The sequence below is a fragment of the Nerophis ophidion genome, linkage group LG11 (genome assembly GCF_033978795.1).
Source record: "Nerophis ophidion isolate RoL-2023_Sa linkage group LG11, RoL_Noph_v1.0, whole genome shotgun sequence".
In the NCBI taxonomy this organism is placed as follows: Eukaryota; Metazoa; Chordata; class Actinopteri; order Syngnathiformes; family Syngnathidae; genus Nerophis; species Nerophis ophidion.
In genome coordinates, this window is record NC_084621.1 from 63,720,894 (window position 1) to 63,737,636 (window position 16,743).

The 16,743-nt window shown below is 41.5% G+C and overlaps 2 protein-coding genes across 7 annotated transcripts in view; both read right to left on the bottom strand.

The window, feature by feature from the left end:
* The window catches only part of klhl32 (kelch-like family member 32), a 116,692-nt gene that overhangs the window by 85,619 nt on the left and 14,330 nt on the right, over positions 1-16,743 (bottom strand). For 2 of the 6 annotated variants that reach the window (XM_061916448.1, XM_061916444.1), the window contains exons 1-3: positions 15,476-15,682; positions 15,282-15,397; positions 13,613-13,725 (exon numbers count right to left, since the gene is read on the bottom strand). In XM_061916448.1, coding sequence (XP_061772432.1) covers positions 13,613-13,635 — 23 coding nt within the window. In that variant the 5' untranslated portion in view covers positions 13,636-13,725; positions 15,282-15,397; positions 15,476-15,682. Of the gene's footprint in view, positions 1-13,612; positions 13,726-15,281; positions 15,398-15,475; positions 15,683-16,743 lie in introns of those variants that run through there. The other 4 variants (XM_061916446.1, XM_061916445.1, XM_061916447.1 and 1 more) reach the window with 3 other exon arrangements.
* LOC133561462 (cAMP-regulated phosphoprotein 19-like) lies at positions 946-1,547 on the bottom strand. The gene has a single exon (XM_061914751.1). It carries the CDS (start codon positions 1,450-1,452, stop codon positions 1,159-1,161), a length of 294 nt encoding a protein of 97 aa, XP_061770735.1. The 5' UTR covers positions 1,453-1,547; the 3' UTR covers positions 946-1,158.

Consider the following 16,743-nt stretch of genomic DNA (forward strand, 5'->3'; position numbering starts at 1 on the left):
GAAAATCCCTTATCTGCCTATTGTGTTGCTCGTATTTTAGTGAGATTATAAAGTACCGTAAAGTCGAAGTAATATGGCCACGGGTGTGTTGACCCAGAGTCTCTGAGGGAAGTCACGCAGCTGCAGCAAGACAGAAACTCCGCTGATGTCTCCGGTAAGAGCTGACTTATTACCACAATTTTCTCACAAAAAACTGCCGGTTGACATTTGGCCGGGATCCATGTTCGCTTGACCGCTCTGATCCATAGTAAAGCTTCATCTTCGGGAATTTAAACAAGGAAACACCGACTGTGTTTGTGTGGCTAAAGGCTAAAAGCTTCCCACCTCCATCTTTCTACTTTGACTTCTCCATTATTAATTGAACAAATTGCAAAAGATTCAGCAACACAGATGTCCAGAATACTGTTTAATTATGCGATTAAAGTAGACTACTTATTGCTTGGATCGGGCTGGAAAATAATGTCCGCTACAACCCGAGACGTCAAACGCACGAGTCATCATACGAGTCATCATACCGCGACGTTTTCAACACGACACTTAGCGGGAACTTTAAAATTGCAATTTAGTAAACTAAAAAGGCCGTATTGGCATGTGTTGTAATGATAATATTTCATCATTGATATATAAACTATCAGACTGCGTGGTGGGTAGTAGTGGGTTTCAGTAGGCCTTTAATGTCGTTGTGTCTGTGTTTTTTATCGTTATTTTGATTATTTCATCATTATTATTTATTAATGGTATGGCCATATACAAGACACTTTAGTACAGGTTACAGGCCATGTCCAAATTTCTGAAATTAAAGCAAGGTCTTAGGTCTTTTTTTTATTTGACAATGTACATTGGTTGGAGAGGCTTGTTTATGGGATCAATAGACCCAAAGTAAAATCATGAATTGACAGGTGACTATAGTGAATTATATTTATATAGCGCTTTTCTCTAGTGACTCAAAGCGCTTTACATAGTGAAACCCAATATCGAAGTTCCATTTAAACCAGTGTGGGTGGCACTGGGAGCAGGTGGGTAAAGTGTCTTGCCCAAGGACACAACGGCATCGACTAGGATGGCCAAAGCGGGAAACGAACCTGGAACCATCAAGTTGCTGGCACGGCCGCTCTACCAAACGAGCTATACTGAGCTATAATAAAGCTACAAAAACACTCATCTCTCAGCCAGTTTGCTTGTCGCAATAGAGGTCTTTCTCTGAGGCAGGTCCTGAGGTGTCGGGATGTGACCACCTGTGATCTGATCCTTCTCTGTTGGGGCTGATGGCAAGTGTTTATTCTTCATTTTGGCCTTGGCCATGTTGTAATCGCCAGAATCAAAATACTTTAGCCCTTTCTGAAGTCGTTTTCTCAGAAAATCTGAACCTCCCGGTCTAGCTCCAAGATTGGGATGCATGACCTTTATCTTGGCTTCTTCTGCTTTTTCTGTACTGACAACTTTGTCATCCATTTCCTGCACCAGGGGTGCGGGATCATGGATGAAAGAGTGCCGCACCTCTACTGTCTACCACTTGCAAATTAAATTGAGCTGCAACAATTACTGTAATCAATTAAATCGATTGCAGGTCATTCCAGTGGGAAAAAAAAGCTTTAATTTATATTTTGTTACTTTTACTAATCACTTAATGAACTGTAACTAATAAACATTTGCAAAAATCCGGACAGCATCGAGTGCCCGGAAATTAAAATATGCAGAGATAGTTTTATATAACTTATTTCATATATTTTATTAATTTATTTATTTGTATTATTGCACACATCGCAGGTAGTTAGGAAGTGCTGAAAACTATTCAAAAAACAGAATTGCATGCCAGAAATGGCCTTAGTTTGCACTTTGGACTCGCCCACATTTACATTTCAACATTTTATTCTTTCTTCCTCATTTTTGATGTTTTTTTTTTCTTTTTCATTTCAAATGTAACTTTAGGCTATGACAAGGGCCAGCGAAAAGGAGTTGTGGGTCACAAATGGCTCTTCGCTGTCAATACTTATGCCTTTTTTTTCTCCTTTTTTTCCCAATTTTTCGTAACTGACACTTTATACTGTGGTGCCACTGAAAAAAAAGAGTGTATGCCACAAATGGCCCTTGGCCCACACTTTGGACACTTCCTCTATTATTTAACCTTTCTTGTTACATTACATGTTTTTGCTCTGTTTCTTCCATGTTGGTTGTTTATTCTCTAGGTTTTTGTTTATTTGTATTGTTATAATGTGCCACGGACCAATTACAAAGAATGTGTGAATGTGAGTGTGAATGTTGTCTGTCCATCTTTGTTGGCCCTGCGATGAGGTGGCGACTTGTCCAGGGTGCACCCCGCCTTCCACTCGATCGTAGCTGAGATAGGCGCCAGCGCCCCCCGTGACCCCAAAAGGGAATAAGCGGTAGAAAAATGGATGGATGGATGGATGGATGGATGTTTAAAGTGAAATGTCAAAGTTGATGTTAAATAATGTATTTCAATTATTGTCCCTAAAGTGCGGATGAGGCTATAAAGTTTGTTAATTTTATCCGATTACTCAATTACAAAATAGTCAATAGAGTACTCGATTACTGAAATAATCGATAGCTGCAGCTCTGAGTGGATTTAAAACTTATGTATTTTTTTTACCCATAGCAAATAAGTGAAGTGAATTATATTTATATAGCGCTTTTTCCTCGACTGACTCAAAGTGCTTTACATAGTGAAACCCAATATCTAAGTTACAATTAAACCAGTGTGGGTGGCACTGGGAGCAGGTGGGTAAAGTGTCTTGCCCAAGGACACAACGGCAGTGACTAGGATGGCGGAAGCGGGGATCGAACCTGCAACCCTCAAGTTGCCGGCACGGCCGCTCTACCAACCGAGCTATACCGCCCCAATAAAGCCATTTTTTAAGTTTTTGAAACAATGTGTAAAGCTAAAAAGTAAAATAATCTATTATAAACCTGGTATTAGGAAAACAATTACAATTTTGCAATTACAACAATACTTTACGGTAAAATGCACCCTATGTTTGATGACTGTATTCGCCCATCATGACTTACTAATTCTCTAGTTTCCACAATGATAAGGCACAGGAGAATTGAATGTGTGACTCACACTGATAGCCTAAATGACTGACAGGTAGACACACTAATTGTTCTGGGCTCATATGGCCAGGCTAGGGCACATTTTTTTAAAAGCTTGTGCCCTTCCATCATCAGTATGCCACCCCATCCTTCAAAACCCATCTCGTTGCACTGACAGTATTGGCCAGACTGCTACACTCACTCGGTGGTGATGGGGTGTAAGACAGAGAACATAACGGGTGTGTTGGGGCTTGCATGCCAGTTGTGTGCTTTACAGGCCAGAAGCAATGAATAATGTAAGCGTAAAAAGGAGATTTTTTTTTTTTAATGCTGCATTAATGTGAAAGGAAGGACAGTATTTAAAAAACCCACTGAAGGATGCGCAGAATTTTGTGGATGGAGCGAATAACTGTACATTGTCCTTCAAATAAACACAAACAATTTAAAAACACCTTATGGACAAGAACAAATGGAGAGCTCTCACCCTTGGAGACCTCACCCTGATGTGATACACCAGACCCTCACCATGAAGTTAGGCCCACAGGTGATGGGGGCTTTTAGTCATGAGGCCAAAGCCTGAAACGCCACACAGGATCTCCCACTGTTAGACCCACTATTTAAATATAAGGGTCAGGTACGTTGTGTGTATAGTGGCAGTCAAGGGTAGCCGCCTGGGCAATCTAGTCCAAGAACCTAAGTCACTTTCCATTCACTTCCAGAGACTGAGCGTCCGATGGGTGGGACAAAGCCGAGCATTGATCCCATGACTGTCTAGTTTGGCTGCAGTAGGACAATCCACTCTATACTCCCCCATTAAAGTGAATGGACGCTCGACTTCAACACTGTTTAATGCACTGTGACTTAGACTTAGACTTCCTTGTTATTGTCATTCAAATTTGAACTTTACAGTACAAATAAGAGCGAAATTTCGTTGCATTCGCTCTTGGTAGTGCAGGATAAAAAAAAAAAAGCAATTAGGTGCAGATACTTTGACGCGACAACGAATAGTAAGCAAGTTGCGTCAACAGCCGCAAAAGTAGCTGATTGCAAACAAAAGTTGAACGCCTTCTAGTGAATATTTAGTCAACGAAATGTAAACACATAAGTACACAAGTACATAAGTACATTAGTACACTATTTAAATATAAGGGTCAGGTACGTTGTGTGTATGGTGGCAGTCAAGTGTAGCCGCCTGGGCAATCTAGTCCAAGAACCTAAGTCACTTTCCATTCGCTTCAAGAGACTGAGCGCCCGATGGGTGGGACAAAGCCGAGCATTGATCCCATGACTGTCTAGTTTGGCTGCAGTAGGACATTCCACTCTATGCTCCTCCATTAAAGTGAATGGACGCTCGACTTCAACACTGTTTAATGCACTGTGACGCGAGCACAACGAATAGTAAGAAAGTTGCCTTAACAGTCGCAAAAGTAGCTGATTGCAAACAAAAGTTGAACGCCTTCTAGTGAATATTTAGTCAACGAAATGTAAACACATAAGTACATTAGTACACTATTTAAATATAAGGGTCAGGTACGTTGTGTGTATAGTGGCAGTCAAGGGTAGGCGCCTGGACAATCTAGTCCAAGAACCTAGGTCACTTTCCATTCACTTAAAGAGACTGAGCGTCCGATGGGTGGGACAAAGCCGAGCATTGATCCCATGACTGTCTAGTTTGGCTGCAGTAGGACAATCCACTCTATGCTCCTCCATTAAAGTGAATGGACGCTCGACTTCAACACTGTTTAATGCACTGTGACTTAGACTTAGACTTCCTTTTTATTGTCATTCAAATTTGAACTTTACAGTACAAATAAGAGCGAAATTTCGTTGCATTCGCTCTTGGTAGTGCAGGATAAAAAAAAAAAAGCAATTAGGTGCAGATACTTTGACGCGACAACGAATAGTAAGCAAGTTGCGTCAACAGCCGCAAAAGTAGCTGATTGCAAACAAAAGTTGAACGCCTTCTAGTGAATATTTAGTCAACGAAATGTAAACACATAAGTACACAAGTACATAAGTACATTAGTACACTATTTAAATATAAGGGTCAGGTACGTTGTGTGTATGGTGGCAGTCAAGGGTAGCCGCCTGGGCAATCTAGTCCAAGAACCTAAGTCACTTTCCATTCACTTCCAGAGACTGAGCGTCCGATGGGTGGGACAAAGCCGAGCATTGATTCCATGACTGTCTAGTTTGGCTGCAGTAGGACAATCCACTCTATGCTCCCCCATTAAAGTGAATGGACGCTCGACTTCAACACTGTTTAATGCACTGTGACGCGAGCACAACAAATAGTAAGAAAGTTGCGTCAACAGCCGCAAAAGTAGCTGATTGCAAACAAAAGTTGAACGCCTTCTAGTGAATATTTAGTCAACGAAATGTAAACACATAAGTACATTAGTACACTATTTAAATATAAGGGTCAGGTACGTTGTGTGTATAGTGGCAGTCAAGGGTAGGCGCCTGGACAATCTAGTCCAAGAACCTAGGTCACTTTCCATTCACTTAAAGAGACTGAGCGTCCGATGGGTGGGACAAAGCCGAGCATTGATCCCATGACTGTCTAGTTTGGCTGCAGTAGGACAATCCACTCTATGCTCCCCCATTAAAGTGAATGGACGCTCGACTTCAACACTGTTTAATGCACTGTGACGCGAGCACAACGAATAGTAAGAAAGTTGCCTTAACAGTCGCAAAAGTAGCTGATTGCAAACAAAAGTTGAACGCCTTCTAGTGAATATTTAGTCAACGAAATGTAAACACATAAGTACATTAGTACACTATTTAAATATAAGGGTCAGGTACGTTGTGTGTATAGTGGCAGTCAAGGGTAGGCGCCTGGGCAATCTAGTCCAAGAACCTAAGTCACTTTCCATTCACTTCAACTTTCTATTCACTTAAAGAGACTGAGCATCCGATGGGTGGGACAAAGCCGAGCATTGATCCCATGACTGTCTAGTTTGGCTGCAGTAGGACAATCCACTCTATGCTCCCCCATTAAAGTGAATGGACGCTCGACTTCAACACTGTTTAATGCACTGTGACGCGAGCACAACGAATAGTAAGAAAGTTGCCTTAACAGTCGCAAAAGTAGCTGATTGCAAACAAAAGTTGAACGCCTTCTAGTGAATATTTAGTCAACGAAATGTAAACACATAAGTACATTAGTACACTATTTAAATATAAGGGTCAGGTACGTTGTGTGTATAGTGGCAGTCAAGGGTAGGCGCCTGGGCAATCTAGTCCAAGAACCTAAGTCACTTTCCATTCACTTCAACTTTCTATTCACTTAAAGAGACTGAGCATCCGATGGGTGGGACAAAGCCGAGCATTGATCCCATGACTGTCTAGTTTGGCTGCAGTAGAACAAACCACTCTATACTCCCCCATTAAAGTGAATGGACGCTCGACTTCAACACTGTTTAATGCACTGTGACTTAGACTTAGACTTCCTTTTTATTGTCATTCAAATTTGAACTTTACAGTACAAATAAGAACGAAATTTCATTGCATTAGCTCTTGGTAGTGCAGGATAAAAAAAAAAGCAATTAGGTGCAGATACTTTGACGCGAGCACAACGAATAGTAAGCAAGTTGCGTCAACAGTCGCAAAAGTAGCTGATTGCAAACAAAAGTTGAACGCCTTCTAGTGAATATTTAGTCAACGAAATGTAAACACATAAGTACACAAGTACATTAGTACACTATTTAAATATAAGGGTCAGGTACGTTGTGTGTATGGTGGCAGTCAAGGGTAGGCGCCTGGGCAATCTAGTCCAAGAACCTAGGTCACTTTCCATTCACTTAAAGAGACTGAGCGTCCGATGGGTGGGACAAAGCCGAGCATTGATCCCATGACTGTCTAGTTTGGCTGCAGTAGAAAAAAACACTCTATACTCCCCCATTAAAGTGAATGGACGCTCGACTTCAAAACTGTTTAATGCACTGTGACTTAGACTTAGACTACGACTTCCTTTTTATTGTCATTCAAATTTGAACTTTACAGTACAAATAAGAACGAAATTTCATTGCATTAGGTGCAGATACTTTGACGCGAGCACAACGAATAGTAAGCAAGTTGCGTCAACAGTCGCAAAAGTAGCTGATTGCAAACAAAAGTTGAACGCCTTCTAGTGAATATTTAGTCAACGAAATGTAAACACATAAGTACACAAGTACATAAGTACATTAGTACACTATTTAAATATAAGGGTCAGGTACGTTGTGTGTATGGTGGCAGTCAAGTGTAGCCGCCTGGGCAATCTAGTCCATGTACCTAGGTCACTTTCCATTCACTTAAAGAGACTGAGCGTCCGATGGGTGGGACAAAGCCGAGCATTGATCCCATGACTGTCTAGTTTGGCTGCAGTAGGACAATCCACTCTATGCTCCTCCATTAAAGTGAATGGACGCTCGACTTCAACACTGTTTAATGCACTGTGACGCGAGCACAACGAATAGTAAGAAAGTTGCCTTAACAGTCGCAAAAGTGGCTGATTGCAAACAAAAGTTGAACGCCTTCTAGTGAATATTTAGTCAACGAAATGTAAACACATAAGTACATTAGTACACTATTTAAATATAAGGGTCAGGTACGTTGTGTGTATAGTGGCAGTCAAGGTGGCCTGGGCAATCTAGTCCAAGAACCTAGGTCACTTTCCATTCACTTAAAGAGACTGAGCGTCCGATGGGTGGGACAAAGCCCAGCATTGATCCCATGACTGTCTAGTTTGGCTGCAGTAGGACAATCCACTCTATGCTCCCCCATTAAAGTGAATGGACGCTCGACTTCAACACTGTTTAATGCACTGTGACGCGAGCACAACGAATAGTAAGAAAGTTGCCTTAACAGTCGCAAAAGTAGCTGATTGCAAACAAAAGTTGAACGCCTTCTAGTGAGTATTTAGTCAACGAAATGTAAACACATAAGTACATTAGTACACTATTTAAATATAAGGGTCAGGTACGTTGTGTGTATAGTGGCAGTCAAGGGTAGGCGCCTGGGCAATCTAGTCCAAGGACCTAAGTCACTTTCCATTCACTTCAACTTTCTATTCACTTAAAGAGACTTAGCATCCGATGGGTGGGACAAAGCCGAGCATTGATTCCATGACTGTCTAGTTTGGCTGCAGTAGGACAATCCACTCTATGCTCCCCCATTAAAGTGAATGGACGCTCGACTTCAACACTGTTTAATGCACTGTGACGCGAGCACAACGAATAGTAAGAAAGTTGCGTCAACAGCCGCAAAAGTAGCTGATTGCAAACAAAAGTTGAACGCCTTCTAGTGAATATTTAGTCAACGAAATGTAAACACATAAGTACATTAGTACACTATTTAAATATAAGGGTCAGGTACGTTGTGTGTATAGTGGCAGTCAAGGGTAGGCGCCTGGACAATCTAGTCCAAGAACCTAGGTCACTTTCCATTCACTTAAAGAGACTGAGCGTCCGATGGGTGGGACAAAGCCGAGCATTGATCCCATGACTGTCTAGTTTGGCTGCAGTAGGACAATCCACTCTATGCTCCTCCATTAAAGTGAATGGACGCTCGACTTCAACACTGTTTAATGCACTGTGACGCGAGCACAACGAATAGTAAGAAAGTTGCCTTAACAGTCGCAAAAGTAGCTGATTGCAAACAAAAGTTGAACGCCTTCTAGTGAATATTTAGTCAACGAAATGTAAACACATAAGTACATTAGTACACTATTTAAATATAAGGGTCAGGTACGTTGTGTGTATAGTGGCAGTCAAGGTGGCCTGGGCAATCTAGTCCAAGAACCTAGGTCACTTTCCATTCACTTAAAGAGACTGAGCGTCCGATGGGTGGGACAAAGCCCAGCATTGATCCCATGACTGTCTAGTTTGGCTGCAGTAGGACAATCCACTCTATGCTCCTCCATTAAAGTGAATGGACGCTCGACTTCAACACTGTTTAATGCACTGTGACTTAGACTTAGACTTCCTTTTTATTGTCATTCAAATTTGAACTTTACAGTACAAATAAGAACGAAATGTCATTGCATTAGCTCTTGGTAGTGCAGGATAAAAAAAAAAGCAATTAGGTGCAGATACTTTGACGCGACAACGAATAGTAAGCAAGTTGCGTCAACAGCCGCAAAAGTAGCTGATTGCAAACAAAAGTTGAACGCCTTCTAGTGAATATTTAGTCAACGAAATGTAAACACATAAGTACACAAGTACATAAGTACATTAGTACACTATTTAAATATAAGGGTCAGGTACGTTGTGTGTATGGTGGCAGTCAAGTGTAGCCGCCTGGGCAATCTAGTCCAAGAACCTAAGTCACTTTCCATTCACTTCCAGAGACTGAGCGTCCGATGGGTGGGACAAAGCCGAGCATTGATCCCATGACTGTCTAGTTTGGCTGCAGTAGGACAATCCACTCTATGCTCCTCCATTAAAGTGAATGGACGCTCGACTTCAACACTGTTTAATGCACTGTGACGCGAGCACAACGAATAGTAAGAAAGTTGCCTTAACAGCCGCAAAAGTAGCTGATTGCAAACAAAAGTTGAACGCCTTCTAGTGAATATTTAGTCAACGAAATGTAAACACATGAGTACATTAGTACACTATTTAAATATAAGGGTCAGGTACGTTGTGTGTATAGTGGCAGTCAAGGGCAGGCGCCTGGACAATCTAGTCCAAGAGCCTAAGTCACTTTCCATTCACTTCAACTTTCCATTCACTTAAAGAGACTGAGCATCCGATGGGTGGGACAAAGCCGAGCATTGATCCCATGACTGTCTAGTTTGGCTCCAGTAGGACAATCCACTCTATGCTCCCCCATTAAAGTGAATGGACGCTCGACTTCAACACTGTTTAATGCACTGTGACTTAGACTTAGACTTCCTTTTTATTGTCATTCAAGTTTGAACTTTACAGTACAAATAAGAACGAAATGTTGTTGCATTCGCTCTTGGTAGTGCAGGATAAAAAAAAAAAGCAATTAGGTGCAGATACTGTGACGCGAGCACAACTAATAGTAAGAAAGTTGCGTCGACATTCACAAAAGTAGCTGATTGCAAACAAAATTTCAACGCCTCCTAGTGCATATTTAGTAAACCAAATGTAAACACAAAAACACATATTTGACCAGGTTTTTTTTGGACATTTTAAGAAAAGCTGAGCTTTTGTATCTAAAACCAAACTACTTTACAGGAGCTAGACTTTGTTCTACTATGGATTTGCTTGCTGAAAGGTAGCGAGCTGGCGTGGGACTATCAATAGCCGAGTCCCCCTGGCTCAGTGCGGGCATGTTGAAGTCACCCCTAGTGAACGGGATGGTTAAAGGGGCAGTAGTGGCCATACAAATACTGATACTAATACTCGACATTTTCTAAATCTTTGAATCAGTCGATTTTTGATTACAATTGTAATCGGACAAAAACAAAGAAACAGATGTAACATTATCAATTACATATGTAAACTACTTCCTTATACCTATTTATGACATACAGAATTTGAGCAAAATAAAGTCAATGGTGCAAAATAACTAAACATAAGAAAAAACTGCTACTGGTTCTAACTTAAATCATTTGGTTTCTGCTCTTGAAGTTTTCCTGTATCCAAATACTTATTTCCTGAGTATGTAAACAATAATATGTTCACTCAGCTCAACTATTGTTACTTTTGAAAACCATCTTAAAACGGACTTCAGATTTCTTCGTCTTTCCAAATCGTTTTACAATATCTCGAGGCCGGCTTTGACATAGTATAACGGCATTGACGTAAATGTTACAAAGTTCCTAAGCCCGGTCAGATGAATGTCTTGAAAACATTCATAGTGTTGTTTTTCGAGGAGGTGCGTATGTTTTGTTTTGTAGAAACTACATGTCTGTCTGTAGTATATTTAATGTGTCACTTTCATTTTCTGTTTTTATTAAATGACAAACTGCTTGGCGGGATGCTTGGACGCAATGGCCACTCTCTCCCCGAGCTTGGGGAAAATGCTCCAGAGTATAGGCAAGCGATAAACAGTGAATTCTAAATGATTCCTTTTGTATTGCTCTTATGGAAGAATTGAAAATAAAGAATCTTTGAAGTCCTTAGTATAAGAACTTCAGAAGACTGCGATTAGGTGGCGACTTATCCAGCTGAGATAGGCTCCAACACCCCCCGCGGCCCCAATAGCAACAAGCGGTAGAAAATAGATGAATGGATGGAAGAAAGCTCAATACTCCAAAGTGCAAAACAAACCATTTTCTGTTGCAGGTCCCAAACTCTGAAACGATGGCCCTCTTCATGGGAGACAAGCCCTTTCTTTGGCTACTTATAAGACCCTTCTTTAAACCTATTTTTACTCACTGGCTTTTAATCCCTGCATCAGACTATGAACTGTTTTTCACTTTTGAACGACCTTTTATCAGATGGATTTTTCTTAAGATATTGTTTTTTATCTGATTTTTTTATATATATATTTACATCTGTTTTAAATTATGTTTTAATCTGTCCTTTGAATGTACTTTTCTGTTTATATAATTTTTTTTTGTGGTGTACAGCCCTTGGTTTTTCAACTGTGGTTGTTTTTAAAGGGCTTTATAATGTTCCGGCAGTAGGACAACAAGCAATGACCACATGCACTTTAGCAGTTGGCACTTTTCTGTCATTCTAACCGATACACTGTTGTTGTATGTCCCTGTGTTGCCATTGTAATCTACTGTATTTCCTGTTTTTAGTCCTGCCTTGTAATGTTTTTGAGTTTTAATGTGATATATTTTCTACACAATGCCTGAGACAAATTTCCCTAACAGTACAATAAAATGTGCCCTGATCCTGACCTTTCCATCACTTGAGGTAAAGAACAAAAGAGCAGATTGCAGATACAAGCCAAAATCAGATTCCCCATAGGGCGATTGGTAACCCGAAAGGAGCTCAGAGTAAAGGCACAGCTCCTCTACATCCAGAAGAGCAAGTTGAGATGGCTCCGGCATTTAGTCCGCATGGCCTACTGGACCCCTCCCGAGTCTGATGTGCCGGGCATGTCCAGCCAGAAGAAGGTCGAAGACACTGGAGGGATTACCGGTATGTCTGCGAGCTGACCGAGGAACGCCTCTGTGTCTCCCTAGTGGAACTGTAAAAGATGGCCGGAAAACGGGAAGTCCGGGCTTCCCTACTGAGGCTGCTGCCCCCATGGATATGGGGAAGAAAAATTAAAAGAAATGTAAAACAGAAAACTGTATTTGTTTCATCTTATCGGGTGTATTTAACAGGTCTTTTAAAAAATATTGCAAAGGCCAATTCATATTCAATACATTTATTGCTAGGTCTTAGTTCTAACACAACTTGCCTCTAATACATTTGAATGGTTCATTCCTAAAGCCAAAGGACTGAATTGTGACTAGGGATAGGCACCAAAACCCAGTAGCCTAATAGAACCGGTGCTGATTTAGACAGTAGTAACTGGACCAAAAACGAAGAAACTATTGTTGCCGACAGAAGTACAGACACCAACACCAACAGTAGCCCCCCATAGCACCGTTAGCACCGCAGTGCTAGCCTAGCCAGTAGCCACAACAACACACCAATAATGGTTACATCTAGCAAGGTTGCATTCAAGAACAACTGGAATTTTGAATATCAAACATTACAGATCAAGTTAGTAGTTTTTTGCACATTCTCTATGTTCTGTGTTGCTGCAATAATTATGACAATTTGTTGTAGATTTAATTTCCTTTTTTATGTATCACTTGGTTATCATACAAATTTATAGCATTGAAGTATTTAAATGACTAGTCCGTTCAACTTGAATGTCAAACAATTCTATAAAAAAAGGCATGGGTAGTTCTTTGTTTAGTTTTTTTTTTTTTTTACAAAGATTTGGACGTTTTCAATTTTTTAAGGAACCGGTTTGGGCCTCGGGCTTCACGGTGGCAGAGGGTTTAGTGCGTCTGCCTCACAATACGAAGGTCCTGAGTAGTCAGGGTTCAATCCCTGGCTCGGGATCTTTCTGTGTGGAGTTTGCATGTCCTCCCCGTGAATGCGTGGGATCCCTCCGGGTACTCCGGCTTCCTCCCACTTCCAAAGACATGCACCTGGGGATAGGTTGATTGGCAACACTAAATTGGCCCTAGTGTGTGAATGTGAGTGTGAATGTTGTCTGTCTATCTGTGTTGGCCCTCCGATGAGATGGGGACTTGTCCGGGGTGTACCCCGCCTTCCGCCCGATTGTAGCTGAGATAGGCATCAGCGCCCCCTGCAACCCCAAAGGGAATAAGCGGTAGAAAATGGATGGATGGATGGGTTTAGGCCTCTTGTAAGCACCGACACTGTTTTTAGAGTACGGATTATCGGGTAAAATGTAGGCGACACCCTTTTCTAATTGTGACTGTCGGGGATCATTTTTGTTACAGCGGCTGTGTTAATCATTTCGTTCAAAACCACAGAAAGATAACATCATTTCAGAGACTACTAAGAGCAGTCAGTGACGAGGCTGTGTTAACCAATTACTACCATCAAATACCCTTGCATACTTGGTTTATTTTTATTTTTTGCTAATCTCCAGTTTTCAGTATATACTGGAGCAGGTTCTTTACCTGAGGCCTGGTTCAGAAGGCATGCCCCTGCACGCAGAACGAAGGGACTCTTGTGGCAGGGAGGTGCTATGCGTCTAAAGACTGTGGTCTCCTCGGTGGCAACACACATCAGCCTGATAGGAAAGAACACAGTGTCAGCTTTTGTCAGTCCATCCACTCCACTCAGCTGCAGTGTGGCAATCCCTCCCCCTTGCGATGCGTGAAAAGATGCAACTGGCGCCAAGTTCTCATTTGACTGTAGACCAGGGTCTCAAACTCAATTTACCGGGGGGCCATTGGATGCAGAAACTGGGTGAGGCTGGGCCGCGAGAAACGATTTATTAAAAAAATCTAACATGCATTTTTTAATGAATTCACCTTCTTTGAATGGCTTTCCCGCCCTAGCAACATACTTGCCAACTCTCGCATTGTTTCCGGGAAACACCCGGATATCAGTGCCCCTCCCGACAATCTCCCGGGGCAATCATTCTCCCGGTTTCCACCCGGACAACAATATATTGTACAATATACACCCCCACCGCCCCAGCCCCGCCCCCTATTGTAGCCCGGAAGAGTTAGGGCTGCATTGGATTCTGGGTATTTGTTCTGTTGTGTTTATGTTGTGTTACGGTGCAGATGTTCTCCCAAAATGTGTTTGTCATTCTTGTTTGGTGCGGGTTCACACTGTGGCAAATATTTGTAACAGTGATAAAGTTGTTGATATGCCCACCCTCAGTGTGACCTGTATGGCTGTTGATCAACTATGTCTTGCAGTCACTTACTGTGTCTTCAGAAGCCAAATACAACATGTGGCTTCTGTTTGTACAGATTGTAGAGGATGTTAAAGGCAGTGCCTCTATGGTGCCCCCTTATTATTGTTGTCATGTGAGAATTCGGGAGAATGATTACCCCTGGAGGGGCACTAACAACTGGGAGTCCCCCGGAAAAAGCGAGGGTATACAAGTATGACGTTGTAAAGCGTTATTCATACAAAACTCGTGGGCCGCACCAACATTAAATTTTCATATTAAGGTGCGGGCCGCAAAATAACATCTCGCGGGCCGTAATTGGCCCACGAGCCGCGTGTTTGAGACCCCTGCTCTAGACTTTGATCATTGATCATTTCCAGCAGAAAAAAAACACACTGTGGCAGTCAGTATGACACCTAGAGGAGATAATCATGGCTTCCAAAATAACATGGACATCAAGTCCTTGTGATGCATTAAATATACTGAATATCACACAGCACTTGTGACTAATATCTGACACCAGGCAAACAGTGTCCTGACTGTAACACCGCAGAATAACTGTACAGGTCCATTTCAAAGCTTGTCTACATATGTGAGCTTTGTCTTTAGTGCTTTGCGTCACTACGTGTAGTGCCGACTCCTTTTTGAGAGTAGTTCCCGGCAAGATGTAGTTATTGATCCATTTATGAGTGACCTTCAGATACATGGACACAGAAAAATGCATCTGACTGATGAAGGCGAGAAGGACATATGTTGCATCTCCTGTTAAGGCTGACATATTGTGACCTCTATATGTAAACAGATCAGTAAATCTGAATTATAACCTGTCAAATGTGCTTTCTGATTTTTTTTCTCAATGACTAAATGTGGCAGCTGCAAGTCCAATAAAGATCTGGTCAAAAAACAACATGGAATGGTGAATGAAGGGAGGTTTGTGCTACCAGATAAGTAGACATCTTTGTTGCATTGACTGTCACTTTCCAAAATCTTCCAGCTGTCAAAAGGTTTCCTAGCAACAACGCCTGGGCTCCGAACACTGGGGCAGGTGGAGGACAGCCTTCCCATGCCGGAGTAAAAACTTTCATTACACACTAAAATATATTGTAGATAGTTGACGTCGCCAGAGCTCACACACCTCATATGTCAGCGTCCTCCTGTCCTCGTCCGGGTCTCCTCTGACAAAAATGGCATTTCGAGTCCGAGCACTCCGCTATTAGAAGGAGACGGGAGAAACGCAAAAAGAGCGACAACGGCGAGCAATGCGGGCACTTTTATCTGTGATGTGTGTGTTATGTCAATGTGTTAGTGGAGCGCCTACATTGTAACAACAAAACTCCGCCCCCCTTGGTGGTCACATGAAGGCGGACAAATAGGGGGATATAGCACCCCCAAGTGGATTACTGGGGAATAGCATGCGTGTCATTGTGAAGAGATGTCTGCTGTTTGGACACTAGGAGGCGAGACGTAGCATTATATAACAGGGGTGCCCAAACTTTTTCCGCTGAGGGCCGCACACTGAAAAATCAAAGCAAGCGGGGGCCATTTATTTAAAAAAACAATCCAATATATGTATAAAAAATATACATTTAGGCCTCCACTCAGGCTTGATCCCGGGGACCCCAAAGGGTTTTGGTAAAAATAAAATGTCATTATTCAGTATTATTCATTTTATTATTATTCAAGTTTTAAATCTCTAGCAAAGGGGTCACCAACGCCGTGCCCGCGGGGACCAGGTAGCCCGTAAGGACCAGATGAGTCGCCCGCTAAAAATAGCTCAAATAGCAGCACTTACCAGTGAGCTGCCTGTATTTTTTTTTTATTGTATTTATTTACTAGCAAGCTGGTCTCGTTTTGCTCGACATTTTTAATTCTAAGAGAGACAAAACTCAAATAGAATTTGAAAATCAAAGAAAATATGTTAAACACTTGGTCTTCACTTGTTTAAATTAACTAATTTTTTTTTTTTTTTCCGTGCTTCTTATAACTTTCAGAAAGACAATTTTTGAGGAAAAAATACAACCTTAAAAATGATTTTAGGATTTTTAAACACATACCTTTTTACCTTTTAAATTCCTTCCTCTTCTTTCTTGACTATTTAAATCAATGTTCAAGTATTTTTTTTTTATTGTATAAAGAATAATAAATACATTTTAATTTAATTTGTTACGCTTGTGTGGCATTGTAATGCAGGATTCGGTCCTCCGTGGATGCGTCAGCAAGAACACAGCAAAAAGGTAAGAACTAAGGGATTTATTAAACAAAAGGAGCTATGAACAAAAACACTGATACAAATAGAAAAGGCAAAATAAAGCTTAGCGTGAGAGCTAGCGAAAACGAGAGTGAGAGACAAGTCGTAAACAGATGTATGTGAACAAACTAAGATCCGACAATCAGTGAACAGAA

What these genes read in the sequence shown, in the direction of transcription:
- LOC133561462 (XM_061914751.1), bottom strand. Translation starts at nt 1,452, where the DNA reads ATGGATGACAAAGTTGTCAGTACAGAAAAAGCAGAAGAAGCCAAGATA.